This window comes from Polyodon spathula, chromosome 2 (assembly GCF_017654505.1).
Source record: "Polyodon spathula isolate WHYD16114869_AA chromosome 2, ASM1765450v1, whole genome shotgun sequence".
Lineage (NCBI taxonomy): Eukaryota > Metazoa > Chordata > Actinopteri > Acipenseriformes > Polyodontidae > Polyodon > Polyodon spathula.
Window position 1 is genome coordinate 106,130,188 of NC_054535.1, and position 23,118 is coordinate 106,153,305.

The following is a 23,118-nucleotide window of genomic DNA, read 5'->3' on the forward strand; positions in this document are numbered from 1 at the left end:
AACACTTGTATTGTTTAATGTTATGTACTGTACAGCAATTAATAACAGATGTAGAGTAAATATCGGATACACATGCAGTGTTGCAGAAAGAGTGCAGAGGATTCAAATGTAGCTGATTGCTGTGCCCTATAGAAAGAAGGGTAGAGGGTTAAAGATGAAATGCTGGCTTGGCCCCTGTTACAGATATTATTGTTCACAAAATGCCTCCTTTTGGAATCTACCGTATGTCTCACTGCATTGCAGATGTAATGTTCATTTATAAGATGGACCACCCAAGTACTGTGGTGTTCTTACTGTATGTATTTGAATGGATGGGTGAGACAAAAATTAAGCACATTTTTGTGTCCCTAAGTTTCTTTTGTGTGTTGCTAGTTTGGGAACAATAACAGTTGGTTCCAATTGTCCTCTGGAATAAAGCCTTGGATGAAACTGTCCCATTGTTTCAAAGGGGTCATGGCTGCAGTACACCATCATGTTGTATGTTTCGTACCAGACACAGTGCTGCTGCGTACACACACACACACACTTTGTTTAGGTACCGTAGGTAAACAGTTGTAATGATGTCATCGGATAGGGGCAGTGAGATGAAACGAAGGCTTGGCTATCAGGCACTTTGCTGTGTAAATAATGTAAATAATGTCCACAGTGAACATTGTAAATATTTGTTTAGAAAGAAAAGGAAATATATATATATGTATAATATATATATAATATACTCCTCTGCTTTGTGAAGAGGCTTTCTTTCACATTTTCCTGCCTGGAACAAAACCACCACCACAAAAAGGAAACGTTAACGTCATTCAGCATTTCAGGAAGGACAGTTAGGCAGCTGAAATGAAATGTGTCCGAACTTGCATGCTCAGTAGCACCTTCGAGGCCTACAGTTTCTCACTGATAACTGACCAATAACATTGCGTCACCCCCTCAGTTACATTACTCTCTTTTATTTCAATCTATACAAATAATCATACTTTTCTTATTATAATTTAATGACTGATTTTCCAGTGCTGGCACACAGGATTTAAGGCTTTCGGCAAATTCACAGAAAAACTGTCCTACAACAATGAATTTAAATAGTTTGTCTCTCTTGAAAGTTAAATAGAAAGTGGAAGAGCATATTTGATCTTTGGCTGGACTGTCTTTCTTACACCACGAAAGCAGTTGACAGTTTTGAGTGGACTTATCTATTCTAGACGTCTATGCAGGTCTAAAGTGTTTGAAGAGTTAAAATGTTTCACTGCAGGTTTTGAAACAGTTTATTTTTATACATTGAAGTTAAAAAATAAGAAAAATAACATTCATGCTTTTAAAAGCCATACAGGATGTGTGATAAGGATGCACAGTGAAACCTTAACTTTAAATAAACTGTGCCTTTACCGTATAATCACACATATACGCTCATGCCATAGATGTGCACTTTACACAAATATAGGTGCATGTGTTTATGTGTGGGAGTGATCAAACCAACAACTTGGGTAAAAGCAAGTGAGTCGAATTTAACCCCTTACCCTCCATGCTTCCTGTGTTGAGGTCACACACAGTAGAACAAACTCTGGGATGAAATATTAATTAAGGTACTGGTCTTTAGCTGTAGCAGCATTAACAATTCCAAAGAACAGAAACGGTATAGTTTCTGTTTCCTGTTAATAATTGATAGCACTGCATATTACGCCAAACCATCAGTTCACTTTATCAGCTGTTGTTGTTTTTTTGAAAGGCTGCAAATAGGCATTTAACAGATTAAATGTTTAAATCTTTTGTGTAACGGGTCATACACATTTTGCAATAAAAAAGCTGACTTGATTTAATATTTACAGTCCTCTCTATTTGAATGTTGTGTTTATAAAACAACACAGATAAAGCCCCATACAGAACTGAATTTCAGTGGTTCACAGTGCATCAAGATATTGTAAATGATTAAACGTTTACAATGTAAAACATTTTCTTTTTTTTAAATTTGGAATCGGCCATTTTTTTTTTTCATTTTCTCCCCAATTTGGAAAGCCCAATTATTTTCTCACCGCTGCCACCCCTGCGCTGACTCGGGGGAGACAAAGACGGACATGCGCGTCCTCCGAAACGTGTGCCATCAGCTGTCTGCTTCTTTTCACTCAGCAGGCCCGCCATGTAGCCACCTCAGAGCTACAGTGTCGGAGGACCACACAGCTCTGGGCAGCTTACAGGCAGGCCCGCAGGTGCCCGGCCAGCCTACAGGGGTCGCTGGTGCACTGTGAGCCGAGGACACCTTGGCCAACCTAAGCCCTACCCACCCGGGTGGCGCTCAGCCAATTGTGCGCTGCCCCCTGGGAACTCCCATCCATGGTAGGCAGTGGAATAGCCTGTATTCGAACCGGTGACCTCAAGTGCACCACTCAGGAGCCTCCCAATGTAAAACATTTTCAATTAAATAAGATACTTTTCTGTTTACAGTTTTAATTTTTGTGTACCATTGAAACCTTTAAACCTCTAGTCTACAGTCTTACTTTTTAAATTGCATTTCACTAAATTGTAATGATAGGGAAAGGCTCATAGTGATTGGCTGGAATGGTTCAAGCTGCTTGTGCTCCACGAACGGGAGTCTTGTCTTCCACCCTGCATTGCACCAAGAATATCTTTCTTGGTCTCTGCTGTGCTTGTTATCATTTTTATAACCCATTCTGCAATTCCAACATTGTATTCAGCTTCCAAATGACACTCCACATCCAATGCTTTTCTGCTTTCATTTTTAAATAGTGTTCACAAAAGTGCCAAGGTTTCGAAGTCTTCACAAACGGAGTAGATTGCAGTCGGTGCTTGTGTTACACTACACAGCGCATTGGCATGTGGAGTTTAAGTGATCCACTGTCAGACCCTTGTTTACAAGATGTCAAACACCAAACCATCGCCACAGTTTCTATTAACACACAACTGTGTGGGATACATGGGTTAATTCCACTTAATAATTCATTTGAATTTCACAGTGTTTCATTTCAATAAAGAATGTTTTGGTTTATGTTTCAGAGGAAGAGAGGCACCTACGAGCGAATGATAGAGAATTCAATCTAACATTCCAGTATGCGGTAAGTTGAATTTGTTATACTATAACCAACAGTTCAGGGTGGTTCCATCTACTGTATTCTTCTTCCCTGTTTTATATCTTTTGGGAGGCAAATTCAACGTGCTCACCAATAATTGCTGGGCCAGCACCTCCCATTCTAAATTACCGTTGCGCTTACAAGACCTGGATTATGTACTGTACTTCAACAATTCAGAGGTCTTGTAAAAGAAAACCATTTGCAGCTTTGGGACAATGAAAATACTGTCAATGCTTGGGAATTGTTAAGTTGTTCAGTATTTCAAAGCACATCCAAGATATAGCTACAGAAATATCTGATTACAGTATTGACTGAAGCCACATTCACAGTCGTTACGGTAAACTGTTTTTATCTTTTATGGTTTAAATGATGAGGCACTGACTCATAGTGTGGTCTTTGTGTGGGAAAGCTCATTTTAACCTCATTCAACTGCTCTTGTGAGACACTAGATGAAAATTAAATGTTGACTCAACTCTGCACTGGTTCGTCACTTTCATTTCAATGGCATCCTATTTGTAGCTCTGAATTCTAGAGAGCTATCTGACCTTGACCTGGTTTGAAACTTTGCCATGTTTTCTTCTTGTTGTTTTAAAGTTTCTCTCTTGTATAAATGGAAGTATTGTTGTTCTGTACATGTGGTTAAAACTGGAATCCGAGAGGTCTGGACCAGATGTTAAACTGGCTGTTGGAAGTGGCTGTACTGTCTGACTTTTAAAACAAAGCTTTTTCAAAGGGCTATTTTAACGTGCTGTATGTTTCCGTGAATAAAGAAAATAGCTACTGCATCCAGCTGCTTCTGTAAAAGATTTTCAGAAATCTTAGACTAAATTATTCCACAGGATGGCCAAGTGATGGACGAGCCACTAAAAGGGACAAGCGGCTTGTTTACAACAAAAAAAAAAAAACAACAACAACATAAAAGCAGTATTTTGTTTATACAAGCAATCAGTATTTGTAAAATAATGTAGGCTGTGTTTAAAACTTAATAAAGTGGAAGTTGGAGAATTGGATCAAACTCTACCCTCTGCATCTACTTTGCAGCACAGGATAACTGAAAATGTGTTTGGGGAAAAATAGGTCTTTGGGAGGATACATTTCTGGTGCAAAGTTGACTTTGTGAATGTATTTAATACTGTATAGTGTTTATGATAATAAAGTATAATGTTTATAATAATACAGTATAATGTTTTATGTTGGTATGTGATTTGTGTTCAGCATTAAAGGGTATATAAGGACCTTTTTATTTTATTGTGTTATATGTTCCCATGTGTTGCTACAACTGTTTATGTAAGGTGTGTGTATTTTTTTTAATTTTTTTTTTTTACATTTTGACCACTTTTTTAAACTTTTAAATTGCATTCCCTGCCTCAAGATGGCTTCACATGTACCTGCATGAACCTCTCAGAACTACATTTCCTATCATCCTCCTTATCACTGGTAAATCCATCTCAGTTACATATGTGAGCAGGAGGATGGTGGGAAATGTAGTTCTGAGAGGTCCATGCGGGTACATGTGAAGCCGTCTTGAGGCAGGGAATGCAATTTAAAAGTTTAAAAAAGTGGTCAAAATGTAAAAAAAATAAATAAAAAAAAATACACACACCTTACATAAACAGTTGTAGCAACACATGGGAACATGTAACATAAAATAAAATAAAAACATAACAAAACATTATACTGTTATTATAAACACTATACTGTACTATTATAAACATTATACTGTATTATTATAAACACTATACTGTACTATTATAAACACTATACTGTATTATTACAAACACTATATTGTACTATTATAAACACTATACTGTATTATTACAAACACTATACTGTACTATTATAAACACTATACTGTATTATTACAAACACTATACTGTACTATTATAAACACTATACTGTATTATTATAAATATTATCATATTCAAGCTACTCTACTGCTACTGTCTGCTGGTCACCTTGGCATGAATAAAAGATCTAGTATGGTCTATGTTGTTCACAGCATATGTAATCTAAGACATTCTCAGTTGTAGGAAATATTACCCATGTCACTGTAATAGAGACCACCTGGCATGAATCCACAGCATGGATCAATGCTATTCTAACTCTCAAAAAGTGTAACACACCGACCATGGCAGAAAATATAAATTCATGAAACCCAAGAAAAATATTTGTTCAGAAAAAGCTTGTCAATTTATTAAAGCAAAGCATTTTTTGTTGCAGGAATTGCTTGGTACATACAATATTAACTCTCCAGTCTAATGTTTGCATCTCAGTTAATATACAGCAGAGGTCCTGTGGTGCATTGCATGCACATTTTTACATTTTAAGCAGAGAATGATTAAAGAATAAAAAATGAAGAAACTCCCTACAATATCTATGGGATGGCATGGGATTTGCATTAGTGAAACACTCAGTGAATTACTGTAGGTTTTTTTTTTTATTAGAAAGCATCCAAACATGTGGCATTCCAGCCTGTGAAGCAAAGCAACAGGACATCACCTACTTTACCCTAGAGCTGAGTTAGTACATTGATAAGATAACAGCTTTTACTGTGGAACTCAAGGACAGAATTGGTGCTAAATCTCTTGACCGTCGTAAGGTGCAGTTAGCAATTACATTAAAGCAAGGTGATGGATTGTGGCAAAGTGGCCTGAAGTGAGCAGGTGTAGAGGTGATGATGTGCTCAAACGACGACAATAAACCGTGTTCACACAGTTCTTTAATTGTTTTCACGGTTTGGCACTGTTAAATAATAATGCTGGCAACTACACAGCAATGTATAGTTGCACAGCTAAACAAAACAGGGTTTCAGTCCTGAAATAATAATACAAGAATGCAGGCCACGGCTCGGGCTCCTTTCTCATGGTGCTCCAGTGCCTGTGATGAATACACAGTTATTTTGTGACTCGTGCAGTATTTGGAATCCGGGTTTTAGTGCTGGCTGGATCTGCGTCAGCTCTCGGTTGTTAGCCATCTACTAAATACAAATAAACAGTGATTAACAAAACAAATACAAACACTCACGGTTTTGTTTTATGGTTTTTTAAGTGCTCCTTTTTGCAATCATAACGAGGGCACAGATTGCTCGGCCACACACCCCGATATACCTTCAGTCTTGCCCCCTTTGGTAGCGAATGCAATCACGTCTCCTCCAATCCATGACTGACACATCATCTACCACAGTAAGGTGCTGACTTCTAGTGTTGTGGCTTCGCTCCCTTTTTGGATGGCCGACTTCCGACTGACCCTGGAATGAACTGTCAAACCATCCAGTCCGGGGCACACTGTTCCTGTTATGCTGTGCCCTCACAGGTCCAGAGGGAGATTGTTGACTTGGGTTCATTCGCTATCTGTCACATGGATGTTATGCCAAGAGAAAGACACTGGAATATCTTAGTAAATTGTGTATGAATGTGATGATAAGCAAACAGAAAGCATGGCGTACAGTACTTTCCTTCCTTCACAAAGTCATGGAGGTCATTGTTACACAGACAAAGTAGGTCATATGGAAGGATAGTGGAAAACTCCCATCACAAAGTACATGGCCAATCATCTATTTTTGATGTTGTCACAAGCAGATGGATAAACTTTTTCTCAGTTACAGGGAAAGGGAAGCAGGTTGTGACAGCCATCAAAAATGGGCCATTCCTATGGTCTGATTTGGATATGAGTAGTAGGTCATGTGCTCTTCTGTAAGACATTCCAGATTTTATAGATTTATATATATATATATATATATATATATATATATATATATATATATATATATATATATATACACACACATACACACACACACACATTCTTTTTTACACACCCTCTTTTTATATTTGGATATTTCTGAAGGTATAGATATAAGGTTGACAGGGTTATTGTTTATTCAAATGTGTATGCTATAGAGCTATGACCAAAAGTTTTGCATCAAGTAGAGTTTTAGGATTCAGACATAATAATAAAAAACCTAGTTTAGATCTTTTATTTCACATAATATAATCAAAGCAACTACAAAATGATATTGCAAAAGTCTACCGGAAGCCATAATAGTTGTACAGTATATGGAAAACTACAAAGTGGTATGTAATTCTTTAAAATACTTTAATAGGTTAAAGTAACATTATACTGCAGGTTTAATTCGACTTTATGAAGCAAAATGTGTTAATTCTATAGGGTGATGCAAAATGTTTGGAAATAGCTGTAGATTCCATGAGGGTATATACCTGATGGAACACAATACAGCTTTCTGGATCACATGGAAATCCTATTAGTTTATCTTGCCTGTTTATGGGATCCCATATAGAATTGAATTGTATTTTTTTAATGAATTATTATCAATAGAAGAAAATGGCACCCATGATAATCATATGGTCTTCCTCTGAAAACTCTTCATAAGGGCAGCTGTTTGTGTTTGCTTTGTAATTTGAGCTGTGTAGAATCCTCACTTTGCATACAGTATTGCAACCCATGGAAAGACATCTTTGTGTTACAGCACCTACTATGCGTATTACCTTACAGCATCTTACTAATACTCGACTGCGTGGGAGATCATCCAGAGAACAGCATAATCTGTTGCCGTGCTCACAAGTTTACCCCTGTCTGCTTACCCCTGTTTGTCTATAAGGAGATAATTACAAGTTACAATTGCATAACTTAGAAACAACCAACTCAGAGAGAGCTAAAGAGCCCTATTCAGTTGATCCAAATTGTGGCAGATCTAAGTACCACCACTGTTTAAATTTATGAAAGGGTGCTAGACATGATGGTGCACCATAATTGCAATTAGCATGCACGTTCATGACTTTCATATTTACTGTTGGAATTTTCTTCATTATGGCTCACACTGATTTTTTTGTGCCACACTATGGTAATCAGTATGAATATGTGATTTGTATGGTAATGCATGATGATGTATTTAAATGAGGCATCCCGCTCTGAATAATGGGATGAGCTTTAGTCACACCGTATTTACTAAAGGACGATAATCATAGTGTGCACCTTAAAGTGACTGATAATTAGTTTGTTTGGAAACCGACTTTACCCACTGATAGGCGCACTATTTAAACCTCTTTTTCTGGGCTGAAATCTATGTGGCACCATGGAGGCATTACTTGCACACAAAGGCTGTCTGGGTAGGATCCGAAAAGCTGCAGAAAATGAATGAGTTATGAATGGAAACGGAAGATTTCGTCTTTATAAGTTGAAATTTTGCATTTGAAAAAACTACCTAAATTATTTTGCAAAATTTGCCTCACAGAATTCAGCATTTACATGCATCAAAGTTTTCATATAGAACAGTGAAAATGAGCTGTAAATAACAGGTTATATTAAGAATGAATAAACATGAATGAATGTTATAATTTCGGAGATTTTATTTTGTAGTTCATTACATTGGTACAAATGATAGAGTGGTTAAATAAAACACTTTTAATTCTTAAATCAGATTACAGTTTTACTTTAAGATGTGGTCTTCTTTAAAAGTAGGTTAAAAGTTTTCCTTTTCGATTAGGCTTATTCTTGATTGTACAACGCTTTGTGATAACTCTGTTGTGAAAGATGCTATAAAAAAACCAGTTGTATTTTATTGTATGTTGTATAATTGTGAAATACACTTTATAAAAGCAGTCAAGTGTCCTTTGTAAGTTACCTGGTTGTGAATCATCTTTACGTCACCTTGTTGTTCTGGGGTGGAGATGATCTCAATGTTCTTTTCCAGGCTGGTCAGTTCCAGCTGTCTGGATGGTCCTCCTCCTGCATGTGTTGCCGCAGACCGGTTCTGAGCAATCTTCTCTTTAGTTTTTCTTTTCAGCTCAGTCCATTTGTTTTTGGCATGTTTATGGCTCTTTGGCTGTGACCAGCCACCTCCACCTTTCACAATAAGCCACTGACCAAAAGATACACCTGCAGTGTGCACGATATGGTCTGTGAATGAGCCTAATAGTGTGCACGGAAATGAATGCGTTCTCTGTTAGTAAATAGGGCAGTACATTTAGATTTATAGTGCGCGTTAGGTTCACTACTTAATGTGCACGTTACAGCTATGTTTAGTGCCCTTTCATAAATGAGGCCCTTTGTATACTAAGGTTATCAAAACAATATCTCTGTAGGCAAATTCTTCTCAATACTTGTGAATATTTTCCATGAGTACTACATTGACTTAATGGTAATAATTGTCAATTGGAGCTTTTTGCAATAACAAGATAGACATAAATAATTATTTTGGGCATCTCAGTGTGTGGTTAAAATGCTGTTACAAACACCACCCACTGTATGGTTGAAAGGCATGGTAAACACTTGTTCCAAATGTGCGAGTTATTAGATATGTGCTTACAAACATTTTTACATTAAAAAAATATAACAGCTTGGGAGATTGTGCATCATGTTGAAGGTTTAAATGGTTTAATGAGGTTTTTCCCCCCCACAGACGAACGCCATTAAAACCTCGAAATACAATTTGTTTACATTCCTACCGATGAACCTTTTCGAGCAGTTCCAAAGGATTGCCAATGCCTACTTTCTGTTCCTGTTGATTTTGCAGGTAAGTCGTATTGCAGTTTTCTACACACTGTTATTGTGCCCAGGTGTTTTGGCTGGCGGTTGGATAGGAATATTGCCAGTAATACCCCCCCTGTAACTGTAATAACACACTGTGAGCATGTTTATTTATGGTTTAAAACCATTTCTGTGTTTTCTGAAATGTATCTTCCACTACCCTTCAGGTATTATAGTATTAAGTAAAAAGCCAGGGGAAGATAGTTAACGACCCTTTCATTGTGATTCCCAAAATGTAAAACCAAAATAACATGCATTCATATCATATCACTGTCAGCAACCCCGGCCTTTCGTTCTGGACAATGCCCAACACAATTGCAGCGTTGATATTAACAGATGTGAACAATAATCTTATTGTTACAATCATATTTGAAACAATGTAAAGATGTTATTCATGGTTCTGAAGGTAAAGTGAAACTCATCATTCGTTTGCTAAAAGAACAAGCATTTCTACAGCATTTATAGTGTAAGTGACGTGTATTTGTGCTGGGTTCCAAAGCAAGGTTTTATAAAGCGCCGCTGACAAGAACTGAAGCAGCAGTGGAGGAGCGGAGGAGAGGATTCTGCTCTGGTGATGCTGGCAGGGATTTCAGAGATTTCACTAACAGTTAAATTGACTGAATGCAATTCTCACAAACATTCGTGCTTGTATGCTCTTCAATATTCAAAATATATTATTATTATTCTTTATCTGTATGTTGTAATTTAAATTTCTGTTATTTTGTTCCAATATGTTTCTCACATCGATGATAAATGATATGTGGTAACTGTTCGACTTTTTCAAGTTCTTGTTCTGTGTACTGTTGGTTTGCATACACATTTAAACAACACATTTATTTTGGTAATTTGGCTCCCCCTGTAACTGTAATAATGCACTGTGAGCATGTTTATTTAGGATTGAAAACCATTTCTGTGTTTTCTGGAATGTATCTTCCACTACCCTCCTGGTGTTATAGCATTATGTAGCAGATTATGTATATTTATAAATCATTTAAACACCATGCAAACTTTGCACCCCTTTTGGCAAAATGATAACTAAGGTGCATGAAGGAGCTTTCATTATTGAGTTATTTATTTGAAGGTTTTTTACGTCAATGATGTTTGATGTTAACCTAGCACATAGATGATAATGCTTCTTCTCACATCCAGGACTATATTTTGTGCAGTGTTACAGTACAGTATACACTGTTGAATAAATAAAACTAGAGTAAGCATGAATTATGAGATGTTATAGTATTATAGTTAGTCTTATAAAACATTAATTTCTGTAATGCAATTAATTTTTCTAAAGCAACAATAATACTCACAGAGGACCGTTTACTAAAAAGGAGGGTGTAAATCTGTATAGTAAAGAAAGTAGCCCCTCAGCTACAGCAAACAAGGGGCCGCAGAGATTAAAAAAGAGCCAGTGTGAAGCTTTTAAAGGGTAGTATTTAAATGCATGTACAGTATACTCTGTCTCTGCGAGTGTGGGTGTGCTTGTGTGCATATCCTTTTCTGGGTGTATTTTTTAAAGAAAATAACTAAAAAGATGGTTTTAATCCAAGCATTCAAAATCAGCCTTTGTCTTGTTTTGATTAATAAATAATTTTTCTTTTCTTTTAGCTAATTCCACAAATCTCCTCGCTGTCGTGGTTCACCACAGTTGTGCCCCTGATGCTAGTGTTGGCTGCAACAGCTATCAAAGATGCCATTGAGGATTTTGTAAGTTAAATTATGCAGCGTGTTGTGTTGTTGTACTGCACATAATTGTAGCTTCAGTATTTTGGTCTCTGTGTTACAGTCATGCCAAAAATTGTCTTCTTCGGTTCACTATCTTTTATATCTTCATTCCAAAAAGCCGTGTGAGCATTTGACCTTTCAATGTCATAAAAAATCTCAATCATTTTCACCCTTGGTACCACTTAAAAAAAGTTGAACCACAAACATCATGCATGAAAAAAAGCATTAAAATAAAAAAAGCAATTTACAAATTGATCATTCGGGTAATTCTGTGAAAATGCAATATTTGTTGCAGTGATAAGTTATAATATTATCTGGGGTTCCCCTTATTTTTTCTTTCTTTAAATTTTGTTTTGCTTCACGGAGCAATAGAGAAGTCACCTGTTTCCTAACAACTATGCTTGTTAGTTCACAGAGCAAAAGCAACTTCAAGAAAAGAGCAGAAAATGATACCTTCAATAAGACATAGTTTCTGATCACACAGAGGGCACCATATGAAAGAATGTAGTAAACAGAAACCAGTCTGTATATGTTAGTGTAAATATGAACATGATTGTGGGACTTAAAAGTGCTGTGCAAGTGCAATAAATGGATGTGGTTAAACTACAGCTTTGAGACCAAAATGAGTTAAAGTGCAGTTTAACTGCGGTCCGACTACAATCTACTGGAGTTTTGTAATTAAATAAAACACTCCCCTCTACCAGCAATGGTATTGGGGAATTTACAGTTGGCTTGAGGTCCCAAAAACAATAAAACAATAAATACAGTTCCAAAGTGCACACATGTGCTGTGGGGGTGTGCAGTGCAGGTGCTGTGAGTGCTGGTACAGGTTGCAGTGCTGTGGGGGTGTGCAGTGCAGGTGCTGTGAGTGCTGGTACAGGTTGCAGTGCTGTGGGGGTGTGCAGTGCAGGTGCTGTGAGTGCTGGTACAGGTTGCAGTGCTGTGGGGGTGTGCAGTGCAGGTGCTCCGAGTGCTGGTACAGGTTGCAGTGCTGTGGGGGGTGTGCAGTGCAGGTTGCAGTGCTGTGGGGGTGTGCAGTGCAGGTGCTGTGAGTGCTGGTACAGGTTGCAGTGCTGTGGGGGTGTGCAGTGCAGGTGCTGTGAGTGCTGGTACAGGTTGCAGTGCTGTGGGGGTGTGCAGTGCAGGTGCTGTGAGTGCTGGTACAGGTTGCAGTGCTGTGGGGGTGTGCAGTGCAGGTGCTGTGAGTGCTGGTACAGGTTGCAGTGCTGTGGGGGTGTGCAGTGCAGGTGCTGTGAGTGCTGGTACAGGTTGCAGTGCTGTGGGGGTGTGCAGTGCAGGTGCTGGTACAGGTTGCAGTGCTGGTACAGGTTGCAGTGCTGTGGGGGTGTGCAGTGCAGGTGCTGTGAGTGCTGGTACAGGTTGCAGGTGCTGTGAGTGCTGGTACAGGTTGCAGTGCTGTGGGGGTGTGCAGTGCAGGTGCTCTGAGTGCTGGTACAGGTTGCAGTGCTGTGGGGGTGTGCAGTGCAGGTGCTGCAGTGCTGTGGGGGTGTGCAGTGAAGGTGCTGGTACAGGTTGCAGTGCTGTGGGGGTGTGCAGTGCAGGTGCTGTGAGTGCTGGTACAGGTTGCAGTGCTGTGGGGGTGTGCAGTGCAGGTGCTGTGAGTGCTGGTACAGGTTGCAGTGCTGTGGGGGTGTGCAGTGCAGGTGCTGTGAGTGCTGGTACAGGTTGCAGTGCTGTGGGGGTGTGCAATGCAAAACAGAAGCTCTCCGCTTTGGTAATGTCAGCGTAAGGGGCCGTACTCACGGAGCTGTATCCCCTTTGTACTGCCAAACTCCTCCCTGTGATCAGCACGGCGCCATGCTCTATTCAATAGCCGCTGATCGGTATAGAGCTGTTCAGCAACGCCCTTTCACCAAGATTCCGTCCTATCGAATCAGCCCATCCCTGTGAAGGCGTACCACCAACCTTGCTTAGTGCGCTTCCAGGTCGGGAGGTATATTTACAGTTTTTGGATTCACTCTCTCCTGTTCACGTGGCCACATTACTGTATATGACCTGCTTTTTAACAGCAGTTGTTCATATGGCTGAATGCAATGTAAGGCTGTAAAGATATGCCATGCTATTTATAATTCCACTATCTGCAGTCTAAGTTATTACTTGCATTACTGCTGTTATCATTTCAGAATCGACACAAAAGTGACAGACAGGTCAACAACCGGCAGGTTAAGGTCCTCATGGATGGACAGTAAGTGCAGTTTATTTTACCACCCGGACAGTGTTATTGTAAGATACTGTCCTTATCTCTCACATGAGATTATATCCTCATGCAAAACAGCAATGGAAACCACAACAATGTAGCATTGTTATAAATCATTAGAGAACACTGCTGTACTGTATTCACAATGGCAATATAAACAAGTGTAGTTTTTAGTCTATAGTTTGCAAAGTTTTGGGAAATCTTACTGGAGAGATTTAGAACACAGTCACTGTACAAAAATGTTGTTTATTTTCTTCATTCACAGTTAATGGTAGAATTATTATTTTGTTTAATTCAGGTTTTCACACTTAAAGCTTATAATCCCTCCACTTTCTTGGGGTTTTATTGCGAGCTTGTACTGGTACACTGTGAATAACTGTGTCAGACTGCCACCTAGAGGTATCTCTGTACAACTGATAGTATTGTAGTAAATGTACGTGTGACTACAAATAGAATCCCTAACATATCTTCTGTAATGTGCAATAGATGCATCTCCCTGTCAGTTACAAACAGCAGATCTGACTGATTTTGACATAGGACCTTTGAAATAGTAGGTGCTTTGTTGACAGCTGATTCTGTATCAAATACTTCACAAATGACTGATATTTAAAGCGACAGACAAGACTTAAGATTTCCAAGCCAAACTTTTACAGTGGAAACATTTTCCACCAGACTAATTTTACCACCTTGCAGTTAGTGTGGCCCTGTCTGTCCATAGTGGCAGTTCTCCCCTTTGAAAGTCTTTATTATCTTTCTTTACAGGCTGAAAAGTGAAAAATGGATGAACATTCAAGTGGGTGACATAATCAAACTGGAAAATAACCAGTTTGTTACAGTAAGTTGGTTGTGATTAAGGAAGGGCTGCAGTGTGCAAGGTTGAGGGGTGGAGTAGGGTAGACTGCAGTGTGAAAGGTAGGAAGGGCTGCAGTGTGCAAGGTTGAGGGGTGAAGTAGGTTAGACTGCAGTGTGAAAGATAGGAAGGGCTGCAGTGTGCAGGGTTGAGGGGTGGAGTAGATTAGACTACGGTGTGCAAGGTTGAGGGGTGGAGTAGGTTAGACTGCAGTGTGAAAGGTAGGAAGGGCTGCAGGTGAAGTAGGTTAGACTGCAGTGTGAAAGATAGGAAGGGCTGCAGTGTGCAGGGTTGAGGGGTGGAGTAGATTAGACTACGGTGTGCAAGGTTGAGGGGTGGAGTAGGGTAGACTGCAGTGTGAAAGATAGGAAAGGCTGCAGTGTGCAAGGTTGAGGGGTGGAGTAGGTTAGACTGCAGTGTGAAAGGTAGTCAGTCGGTTTGAGTTGCTCAGTTTGTGAGCTCAAGCTGCAGTGTGGAAGGTGGTAGTATCGATGATTTAGTAGCTCAGCGGTTAGAGCAGGGAAATTCAATGTGGAATGTATTAGTATGCATGGTAACCAAAATAGCACTGAAATAGGCAGATAAAGTAATATTGTTTCTGTTTGTTCCATTTCAGGCAGATTTGCTTTTGCTGTCTAGTAGTGAACCACTAAGTTTGGTATACATAGAGACTGCTGAGTTGGATGGGTGAGCATTAGGGACCTCATTTGAAAAATGGGAACCCTTATGTGTGATTGTGTCCATATGTCTGTTTGTCTGTCTGTCTGACTCACACTATCTGGGTGAACACATTAACTGTCATGATTTTGCAGCAATCTTCACTAAACTGTTATCATATGTGCCCAGCCTCCTATAGCCTTTTTGGATTTAATTTGTCTGTAATCTGATAAACTTTTTTTTTTTTTTTTTTTAATGAATATTTTAACCCTGCACCTGCAGTCTTTCACTTTCCTATGGTAAACAGTCCAAAAGCATTAGACGATCAATTTCCACCCAGTCTGCCTAATGCACATGCACAAAACATACTTGAAAGAGCGGTCAGAAGTTATTCAAGTTACATAGGGGTCTACAGTAAACCTTGTTGTTCATTGTACAGGCAATGCCCGCAAATGACTACATCTCAAAGTAAAAAGCCAGGGGAAGATAGTTAACGACCCTTTCTTTGTGATTCCCAAAATGTAAAACCAAAATAACATGCATTCATATCATATCACTGTCGGCAAACCCCGGCCTTTCGTTCTGGACAATGCCCAACACAATTGCGTTGATATTAACAGATGTGAACAATAATCTTATTGTTACAATCATATTTGAAACAATGTAAAGATGTTATTCATGGTTCTGAAGGTAAAGTGAAACTCATCATTCATTTGCTAAAAGAACAAGCATTTCTACAGCATTTAATAGTGTAAGTGACGTGTATTTGTGCTGGGTTCCAAAGCAAGGTTTTATAAAGCGCCGCTGACAAGAACTGAAGCAGCAGTGGAGGAGTGGAGGAGAGGATTCTGCTCTGGTGATGCTGGCAGGGATTTCAGAGATTTCACTAACAGTTAAATTGACTGAATGCAATTCTCACAAACATTCGTGCTTGTATGCTCTTCAATATTCAAAATATATTATTATTATTCTTTATCTGTATGTTGTAATTTAAATTTCTGTTATTTTGTTCCAATATGTTTCTCACATCGATGGTAAATGATATGTGTTAACTGTTCGACTTTTTAATGTTCTTGTTCTGTGTACTGTTGGTGTGCATACACATTTAAACAACACATTTCCTTTGGTAATTTGGCAGCGTCTTTATATGATTCATAGTAAAATTCCCACGTAGTTCATGCCTTGGAATATAATGCTTGTACATTTAAAGTGGGACATGCTGTAGATTGAATCGCTGTTCTATAAAGTCCAGTATGTTAAGTATTAATACATTTAAACAATGCAGTTCTCTTCCGCCTCTGTCTGTCACACTGTACGTGGTGAATACAATAACTGCCTTGATTCGGCAGCCAGTCAAACGTTTATTTTATTATACACTCTTATCCACCTGTACAGGGTTCTGTTTCTATTGACTGTACTCTTTCACTTGCTGTGCACTTATCACACGATTACGAGGACCCTGTGTATGCACCTGCACTGCTTTTCTTTCTATCAGTGTAGGCTGTGTATTAAAATACAGTGATGAAATCAATACAATGATAGATTTAAAATGTATACAAGCATCTGCTGGTAGTTGGCACTAAGATGGGAACACTTAAAAATGTTAGTGAATGCTTCCTCTTCAAATAATGATGTGGCAATTCGAACTTGGTAGGGATCCCACTTTACTGTTTTGTTTTCCTCGTGTATTTCTAACCACTATGCAGTACATACAGATATCACAATGTAATACACTGACATATTATTCATTTGAATCTGATTGTGCATACAAAATTGCTAAATAGGGTTAGCATGGTTTAATATGTAGTAAATGTAGACAGTAGTGTACATTTACTGTGCTCTAGCGTTTATGTTGATTTGCTGTCACCATTTAAACCTCTGTAATAATTTCCAAACATCATACAGCCATTTTTATAACTCGTGTTGTTTGTGATTGGAATAATTATTTTACATTAACAGTAAAGACGCTGTGGAGAAATGGATCATCACAGGGGATGCTCTTGGTTTAGATCATAATGTTTCTAGTTGACTGTATGAATAGATGTACTGTACATAATACTGTAACTTGGTAAATGGAATCTTGTTTTTTCAAATGGCAGAGAAACTAACCTGAAGGTGAAGCAGAGTCTGACAGTCTCAGGAGATATGGGAGATGACTTTGAGGCACTTGCTGGTTTTAATGGTGAGTCTATTATACATTTCTGCAAAATCAAATGTAACACTTTCATTGTATATAGTCTGCTTGATACAATGGGCTTACTCCTTGTGCAAATCTATACCAGGTTAGGGCAAATTATCTCTGAAAGATATTCCCCAAAACCACAAATTCGGATGCTATTAGTATATTTTCTTTGCTACAGGCCACTTCAAAAGTGGCTGTAATCTTTTATAAGTAGGGATTTCTTCCATGGATATTTGATAGTGTTCCGGTTTGAATGGCTAATTGTACTTTTCTATATCTTGTGCAGTGCTCTTGATGGCTAGCCTGCTTCTTGTGAATGTTGGTTGTTTAGGATACATGTTAATAACCAGCTATCGGGGAAACTATCCATGGGCATTTGTCATATTATGTACATGCTATGGATCAAGTGCTATTTATATCCTTAGTGAGGGAGTATGTACAGGATGTTGCTATGTTACTGACATGCCTTGTCTCGCAGGTGAGGTCAGATGCGAGCCGCCCAACAACCGCCTGGATAAGTTTACAGGGACTTTGCTGTTCAAGGAGCAGAAGTATTCACTGGACAACGACAAGATCCTGTTGAGGGGCTGCACTCTCAGGAACACAGAGTGGTGCTACGGGCTTGTCATCTTCGCAGGTGAGATTCTACCCCAGGGAAACAGGCACTAAACAGTGTGTGAGCTTCCTAGCCTGCAGTAACGCTACTAGAATAATAATTCACAGACCTTTGGAAAGAGGCCTTGGCTTATTTACACGACACATTCTGTTACTCCAGCCTCCCATTTGGTTACACAAGTAACAGATAGAGAGATGCAGCAGCCCACTGTATAGAACAGTGCATTTACAGAGTTTGCCTTCTGATATTTAGAGGCAGCTGTGAAATACACTCAGACTGTAGATTTATTTTTTACAAGGTTCCATATTTATTACTGCATATACAAAATAACAGCAGTGTGCTTTCCTCAATGTGTGTCGTACTCCACTCACTGTAATCACGCACCCACAATGCGTTCCTCTGTGGGGGCTGGGGTTAGACCCAAATGAGCTAGAATATACTGTATAGAAAGGATAATTATGACTTACAGTACATAATAACTTTTTCTCAGGACTGATTATTTCCCTTTGCACATGTATTTTGACAAATGTTGTGAAGAACATGGTTTGTTCTTGCTTTTATCTTTCAGCATTTACTGAATGTCTTCATTAAACACTCAAAGCTAAAATCTTACTGGTTGTTTTTATGTAGGTCCAGAGACTAAATTAATGCAGAACTGTGGCAAAACGACCTTCAAACGAACCAGCATTGATCGACTAATGAATGTTCTTGTGCTGTGGGTGAGTCTGATAAGTCCAAACTTTGCATGTCTTTTCCCAAACGTGCAGTCTGTTAATGAAATGGCAGTGTTTTCTAATGTCCTGATTTTCCAATGTTAGTTTACTAGTAGGGGTTTACTAAAGTTTCCGATTGTAAACGTGTGTTGTAATTCCCATGCCTCTCTGTGCTTTACCCAATCTTGTTATACTTTGCAAAACTTTATTTTATTTTTTTACTGTAGTATACTGAAGAACACTAATTTAACCCATTAAGTGCCTTTGTAATTTCTTGGAGCATTTCTAACTGACATCTTCCTGTTATTTAAATGTTCTCTTTAACTATATTGTTATGATAACTTACTCTAATTTTCTTAACCGCAAACGTTGAGTCTAAATGTAATGTATGAACTTACATAAATATCACTTGTGTTCTTATTTCCAAATAAAAAAAATGATTTGGTACTTAATAGTAAGGTTACCCAGGTTGACTTTTTCAACTGTGTTTTAGACAGTAATGTCCAGCAATGACACACTGACTCAAACTGTTCTTGAATGAAACTGGAGCCTCGGAGTGTAACTTGTTCTTCTGTTGGTTTGCCCCTCTAGATTTTTGGGTTTCTGGCTCTCATGTGTATTATCCTGGCCATCGGCAATGGGATTTGGGAGTCTCAGAAAGGATTTTATTTCCAAGTGTTCCTGCCCTGGCCAGAGAGTGTCCCGAACTCTGCTTTCTCTGCGTTCCTCACCTTCTGGTCCTACGTCATCATCCTCAACACAGTGGTGCCTATATCCCTTTATGTCAGGTATGTCTCTGTGATTGTACCTTTACCAAAGTAATCATCAAAAAAGAGTTTGCTGCAAACAAAATAAGTCCATAAGTATTCCCTGCATGCACACATCCATGCATGGCATAGTTTTGAAAGAATCATTTATATTAAGCATGTTTTTTTATGTTTGCAAGCCATGCTTTTAGGTTGTCTTGCACTTCCTTGGTCATTTTACCTGGATAGCTAAACTGTCCCCATTCCTTCAAGGCGTTCTTTCCTGTTACCCAACCAGGTGCTTTCCCTGTTGACACATGCTTTTCAGCCAGTTAGATGCTTTACTTTGTTGTGCCTCAGTTGTAACATTTTTTTTGGCCATTTTTGTATGACAGAAATTTTTGGTCAAATGGAGATTGTGCTATATGTGTCACTTTAATGAGTATCCTGGTAGATGCAGCAGCTAGATACATAAGTAAAAACGTCATCGCACGGTTGCTGTGTGTGTTGGCAGCGTGGAGATTATCCGGTTAGGGAACAGCTTCTACATCGACTGGGACAGGAAGATGTACTACCCACGCAGTGACACGCCCGCTGAGGCGCGCACTACCACCCTGAACGAGGAGCTCGGACAGATCAAGTACATCTTCTCAGACAAGACCGGAACCCTCACACAGAACATCATGACCTTCAATATGTGCTCCATCAACGGGAAGTCCTACGGTAGGTGCAGCCATCTCGCCCCCAGACAGGCTGTCTCTACCATGTTTCTAATTGCTCCGTGGCTACCTCTTATGCTGAAAGAGTATCTCTCGCTTACTCTTGGTTGTGTCACGCCCAGGAGAGAATAATAACGCATATAGTCTGTTTATCTAGAATGTGTTGTTGTTTAAATGTTTAGAATGTTTTGACATACTGAGATCTGTACGTGTAGCTGCTACATGACTTGTACATTTCATACAATGCACTTGCCTCCAGCCTTCTGGGTGCCTTTGAGTCCCATTCTTTCTCAGTCACTTTCTGTCACTGTTGCTTATGCTCCTGTTCTCCTTCTTGCCTCTCTCTCAGTGAGGCTACCATGTGAACGCGTTTTAGTAACTCTCTTCACAGTAAATATAGAGGAATGTTTCGCGTGTGACAGGTCCACAAAGAAATACATCCAAGGGACTGACTGTCTCATATAAAACAGATGACTTCAGTGGTACTAAAAAGAAAAAATATAATATTATCATTTCTTTTCTACTGCTGCAGGAGAGGTGTTTGATTTCGCTGGGCAAAGAATGGAAATCACTGAGGTAGGATGTGCAGTTCAAGCTTTGGGGCAATAAAGAAGGGCAGAATAGTCTTTATTAATATTTAAGTACTACAATCCAGTCTGGAAATTACAGTTCATCTGGTGTCACTCTGACTAGCATTAACCTAAGACAAGGTACAGTAGCTCAAGCACAGTTCTTAGTTCATCTATGAACCCCCAACTTTACATATATTGTATCTGTATTGCTCATGATAAACATATGACTAATACTTTATATATAAGTTTGTCACATTGTACTTTTTATAGCATTTTGTTCAGTGACATAAACATCCTTTATCAACTTTTCCAGCACCATGAAAGTATCTTATGACAGTATACAATGTAAATCTGTCTGCCAACACCCTATAGCTTTAATTAAGGGTGTTATATTCTGTGCAGTATGTTGATTTTGATTTGAGATGCAGACATTCACTGGGACAAAATACATCCTACCTGAAATATGACATTGCCTATGATCCCTGACATGTGAGGCACACTGCATATGTTCTGGGTTCCATGAACTCGTCAGCTGTTTTTTGCAGAGGACACCCAAGGTAGATTTCTCCTTCAACCGGCTGGCAGACCCCAAGTTTGTGTTCCATGACCACAGCCTGGTGGAGGCAGTGAAGCTGGGAACCCCGGAGGTGCACGCATTCTTCCGGCTGCTCTCACTTTGCCACACCGTCATGCCTGAGGAGAAGGAGGAAGGTGAGTAGCCATTCTTTTTTCCCCTGCATCTCTTCCCTTGCAATTCAGCTGCACAGAACATTTGATTTAAAGAAAGGCAGACGTCAAAAACGACCTAAGAATTGGAAGACTAAATATTTTGAAATTACTGATAGTGTCAAATTATTATTATTATTATTATTATTATTATTATTATTATTATTATTATTATTAAGTAAAGGAAATTAGATTTTAATAAAACACCCACGCCTCTCCTGCCTTTAGAACTCAGAACCTGACCAGGCTGTCAACTGCCTCACCACACCATCTGTGCTGAAATTCTAGGGAAAAAAGCAAATACAAGGTCAGACAGGGAAGTCCTGGATCCACGTTTTTCTTTGTGAGTGTACTGTACTGACAGAACTGAATGACCAGAAGGTCTTTATTATAGTTACTTGAACAAAACTTAATCGATCTTTTCACTTTCAGTAGAACTACAAACAACAAAAAAACATCCTCCTACATCCTCTCTTTCCATCTGTCTCCCTTTGTGTTTCTCTGACCATAATGACACCCGAGCTTTCTGGTTAAGTTAGTGCTGGAGAGATTGTGTTACCGGGTGGGAGCATCACGTGTTTTAAACAAGCTGATCAGAGATTCCATCGTGAACACAATCGTCATGGCAAAAAGGGAACACTGTTGTCATCTACCCTCCTCCTCCTAGTCTTCATCCCCACTGGCTGCTCTGCCTGAGTGAAGTATTTCCTGCTCTTTCCCTGTTCAGGTGAGCTGCTGTACCAGGCTCAGTCTCCAGACGAGGGCGCTCTAGTCACGGCTGCCCGTAACTTTGGCTTTGTGTTCCACTCGCGCACCCCGGAGTCCATCACCGTGGTTGAGATGGGAGAGACGAAGACCTACGAGCTGCTCGCCATCCTCGACTTTAACAATGTCAGGAAGAGGATGTCTGTCATTGGTAACTCTCCCTGCCACTCTACCAGCCTTCGTTGATACAAAACATCTGTTAGCAATAGCTTCCCCATTAGCACTTGCCAAACTCCAAAGTTTTAGCTGAAGTTGGTTGTGAAATATTTTTTTCTTTTGTTATGTGTATGAATTATGTTTTTTAAATCAATTTTAATAAATCATTTTTGAACAGCCACCTTATTTCCTACTGTAGTGTACTGTATGATGTCTAATGTAAGATGTTCCAGGAAAGCATTTTAAACTGTAACAGGACTTTGGTATTGCATATGCTTATATCTGGGGAATTATGACCTCAAAAGAATACTTTTAATTCCTTTGTTTTAAATCTAAGTACGCGGCCCTGAAGGGAAGCTGACCCTGTACTGCAAGGGAGCCGACACCATTATATATGAGAGACTTCATCCTGCCTGCAAAACGCTAAAGGACGTCACCACTGAACACCTTGACGTGAGTGGATGGGGTGGCCCTGTAAACTCCTCTATTATGTTCATCCATTTGATCAATATAGTTATCCTGGAGAGAATACGATATTTTGTTAGCTATTCACAGAAATAGAGAAAAAAATATGCTTACAGACATCTAAAGGAAAATAGTTAATTTTGCCCTTAAGCTATAAGATGTTTTAGAAGGCAAACATACCAGGCAGCTAGATAAATAAGCATAGTAATGTAACACATTTATAATATTTTAATTTAATTTATTAAACACAAGCCATGCATATGAGGCAAACTGTGGTACACTGCTGTAAATGCATAACCATGCAATGTGAGAATAAAAAGTGATGGAGCCCCTCCTGGGCATCTTAACTGTGAGCTGATTGAAAGGCTGCCATTGACTGCCATGCTGCTAG

General features: G+C 39.1%; 1 protein-coding gene across 3 annotated transcripts in view; it reads left to right on the top strand.

The window, feature by feature from the left end:
* Positions 1-23,118, top strand: part of LOC121306699 (phospholipid-transporting ATPase ID-like) — a 44,608-nt gene that overhangs the window by 9,372 nt on the left and 12,118 nt on the right. For all 3 annotated transcript variants that reach the window (XM_041238566.1, XM_041238576.1, XM_041238556.1), the window contains exons 3-17: positions 3,001-3,059; positions 9,493-9,606; positions 11,226-11,324; positions 13,487-13,548; positions 14,323-14,395; positions 15,027-15,097; positions 17,167-17,249; positions 17,728-17,886; positions 18,496-18,584; positions 19,170-19,366; positions 19,839-20,047; positions 20,576-20,619; positions 21,161-21,326; positions 22,069-22,257; positions 22,600-22,715. In XM_041238566.1, the coding sequence (XP_041094500.1) occupies positions 3,001-3,059; positions 9,493-9,606; positions 11,226-11,324; positions 13,487-13,548; positions 14,323-14,395; positions 15,027-15,097; positions 17,167-17,249; positions 17,728-17,886; positions 18,496-18,584; positions 19,170-19,366; positions 19,839-20,047; positions 20,576-20,619; positions 21,161-21,326; positions 22,069-22,257; positions 22,600-22,715 (1,730 nt within the window). The remainder of the gene's footprint in view (positions 1-3,000; positions 3,060-9,492; positions 9,607-11,225; positions 11,325-13,486; positions 13,549-14,322; positions 14,396-15,026; positions 15,098-17,166; positions 17,250-17,727; positions 17,887-18,495; positions 18,585-19,169; positions 19,367-19,838; positions 20,048-20,575; positions 20,620-21,160; positions 21,327-22,068; positions 22,258-22,599; positions 22,716-23,118) is intronic.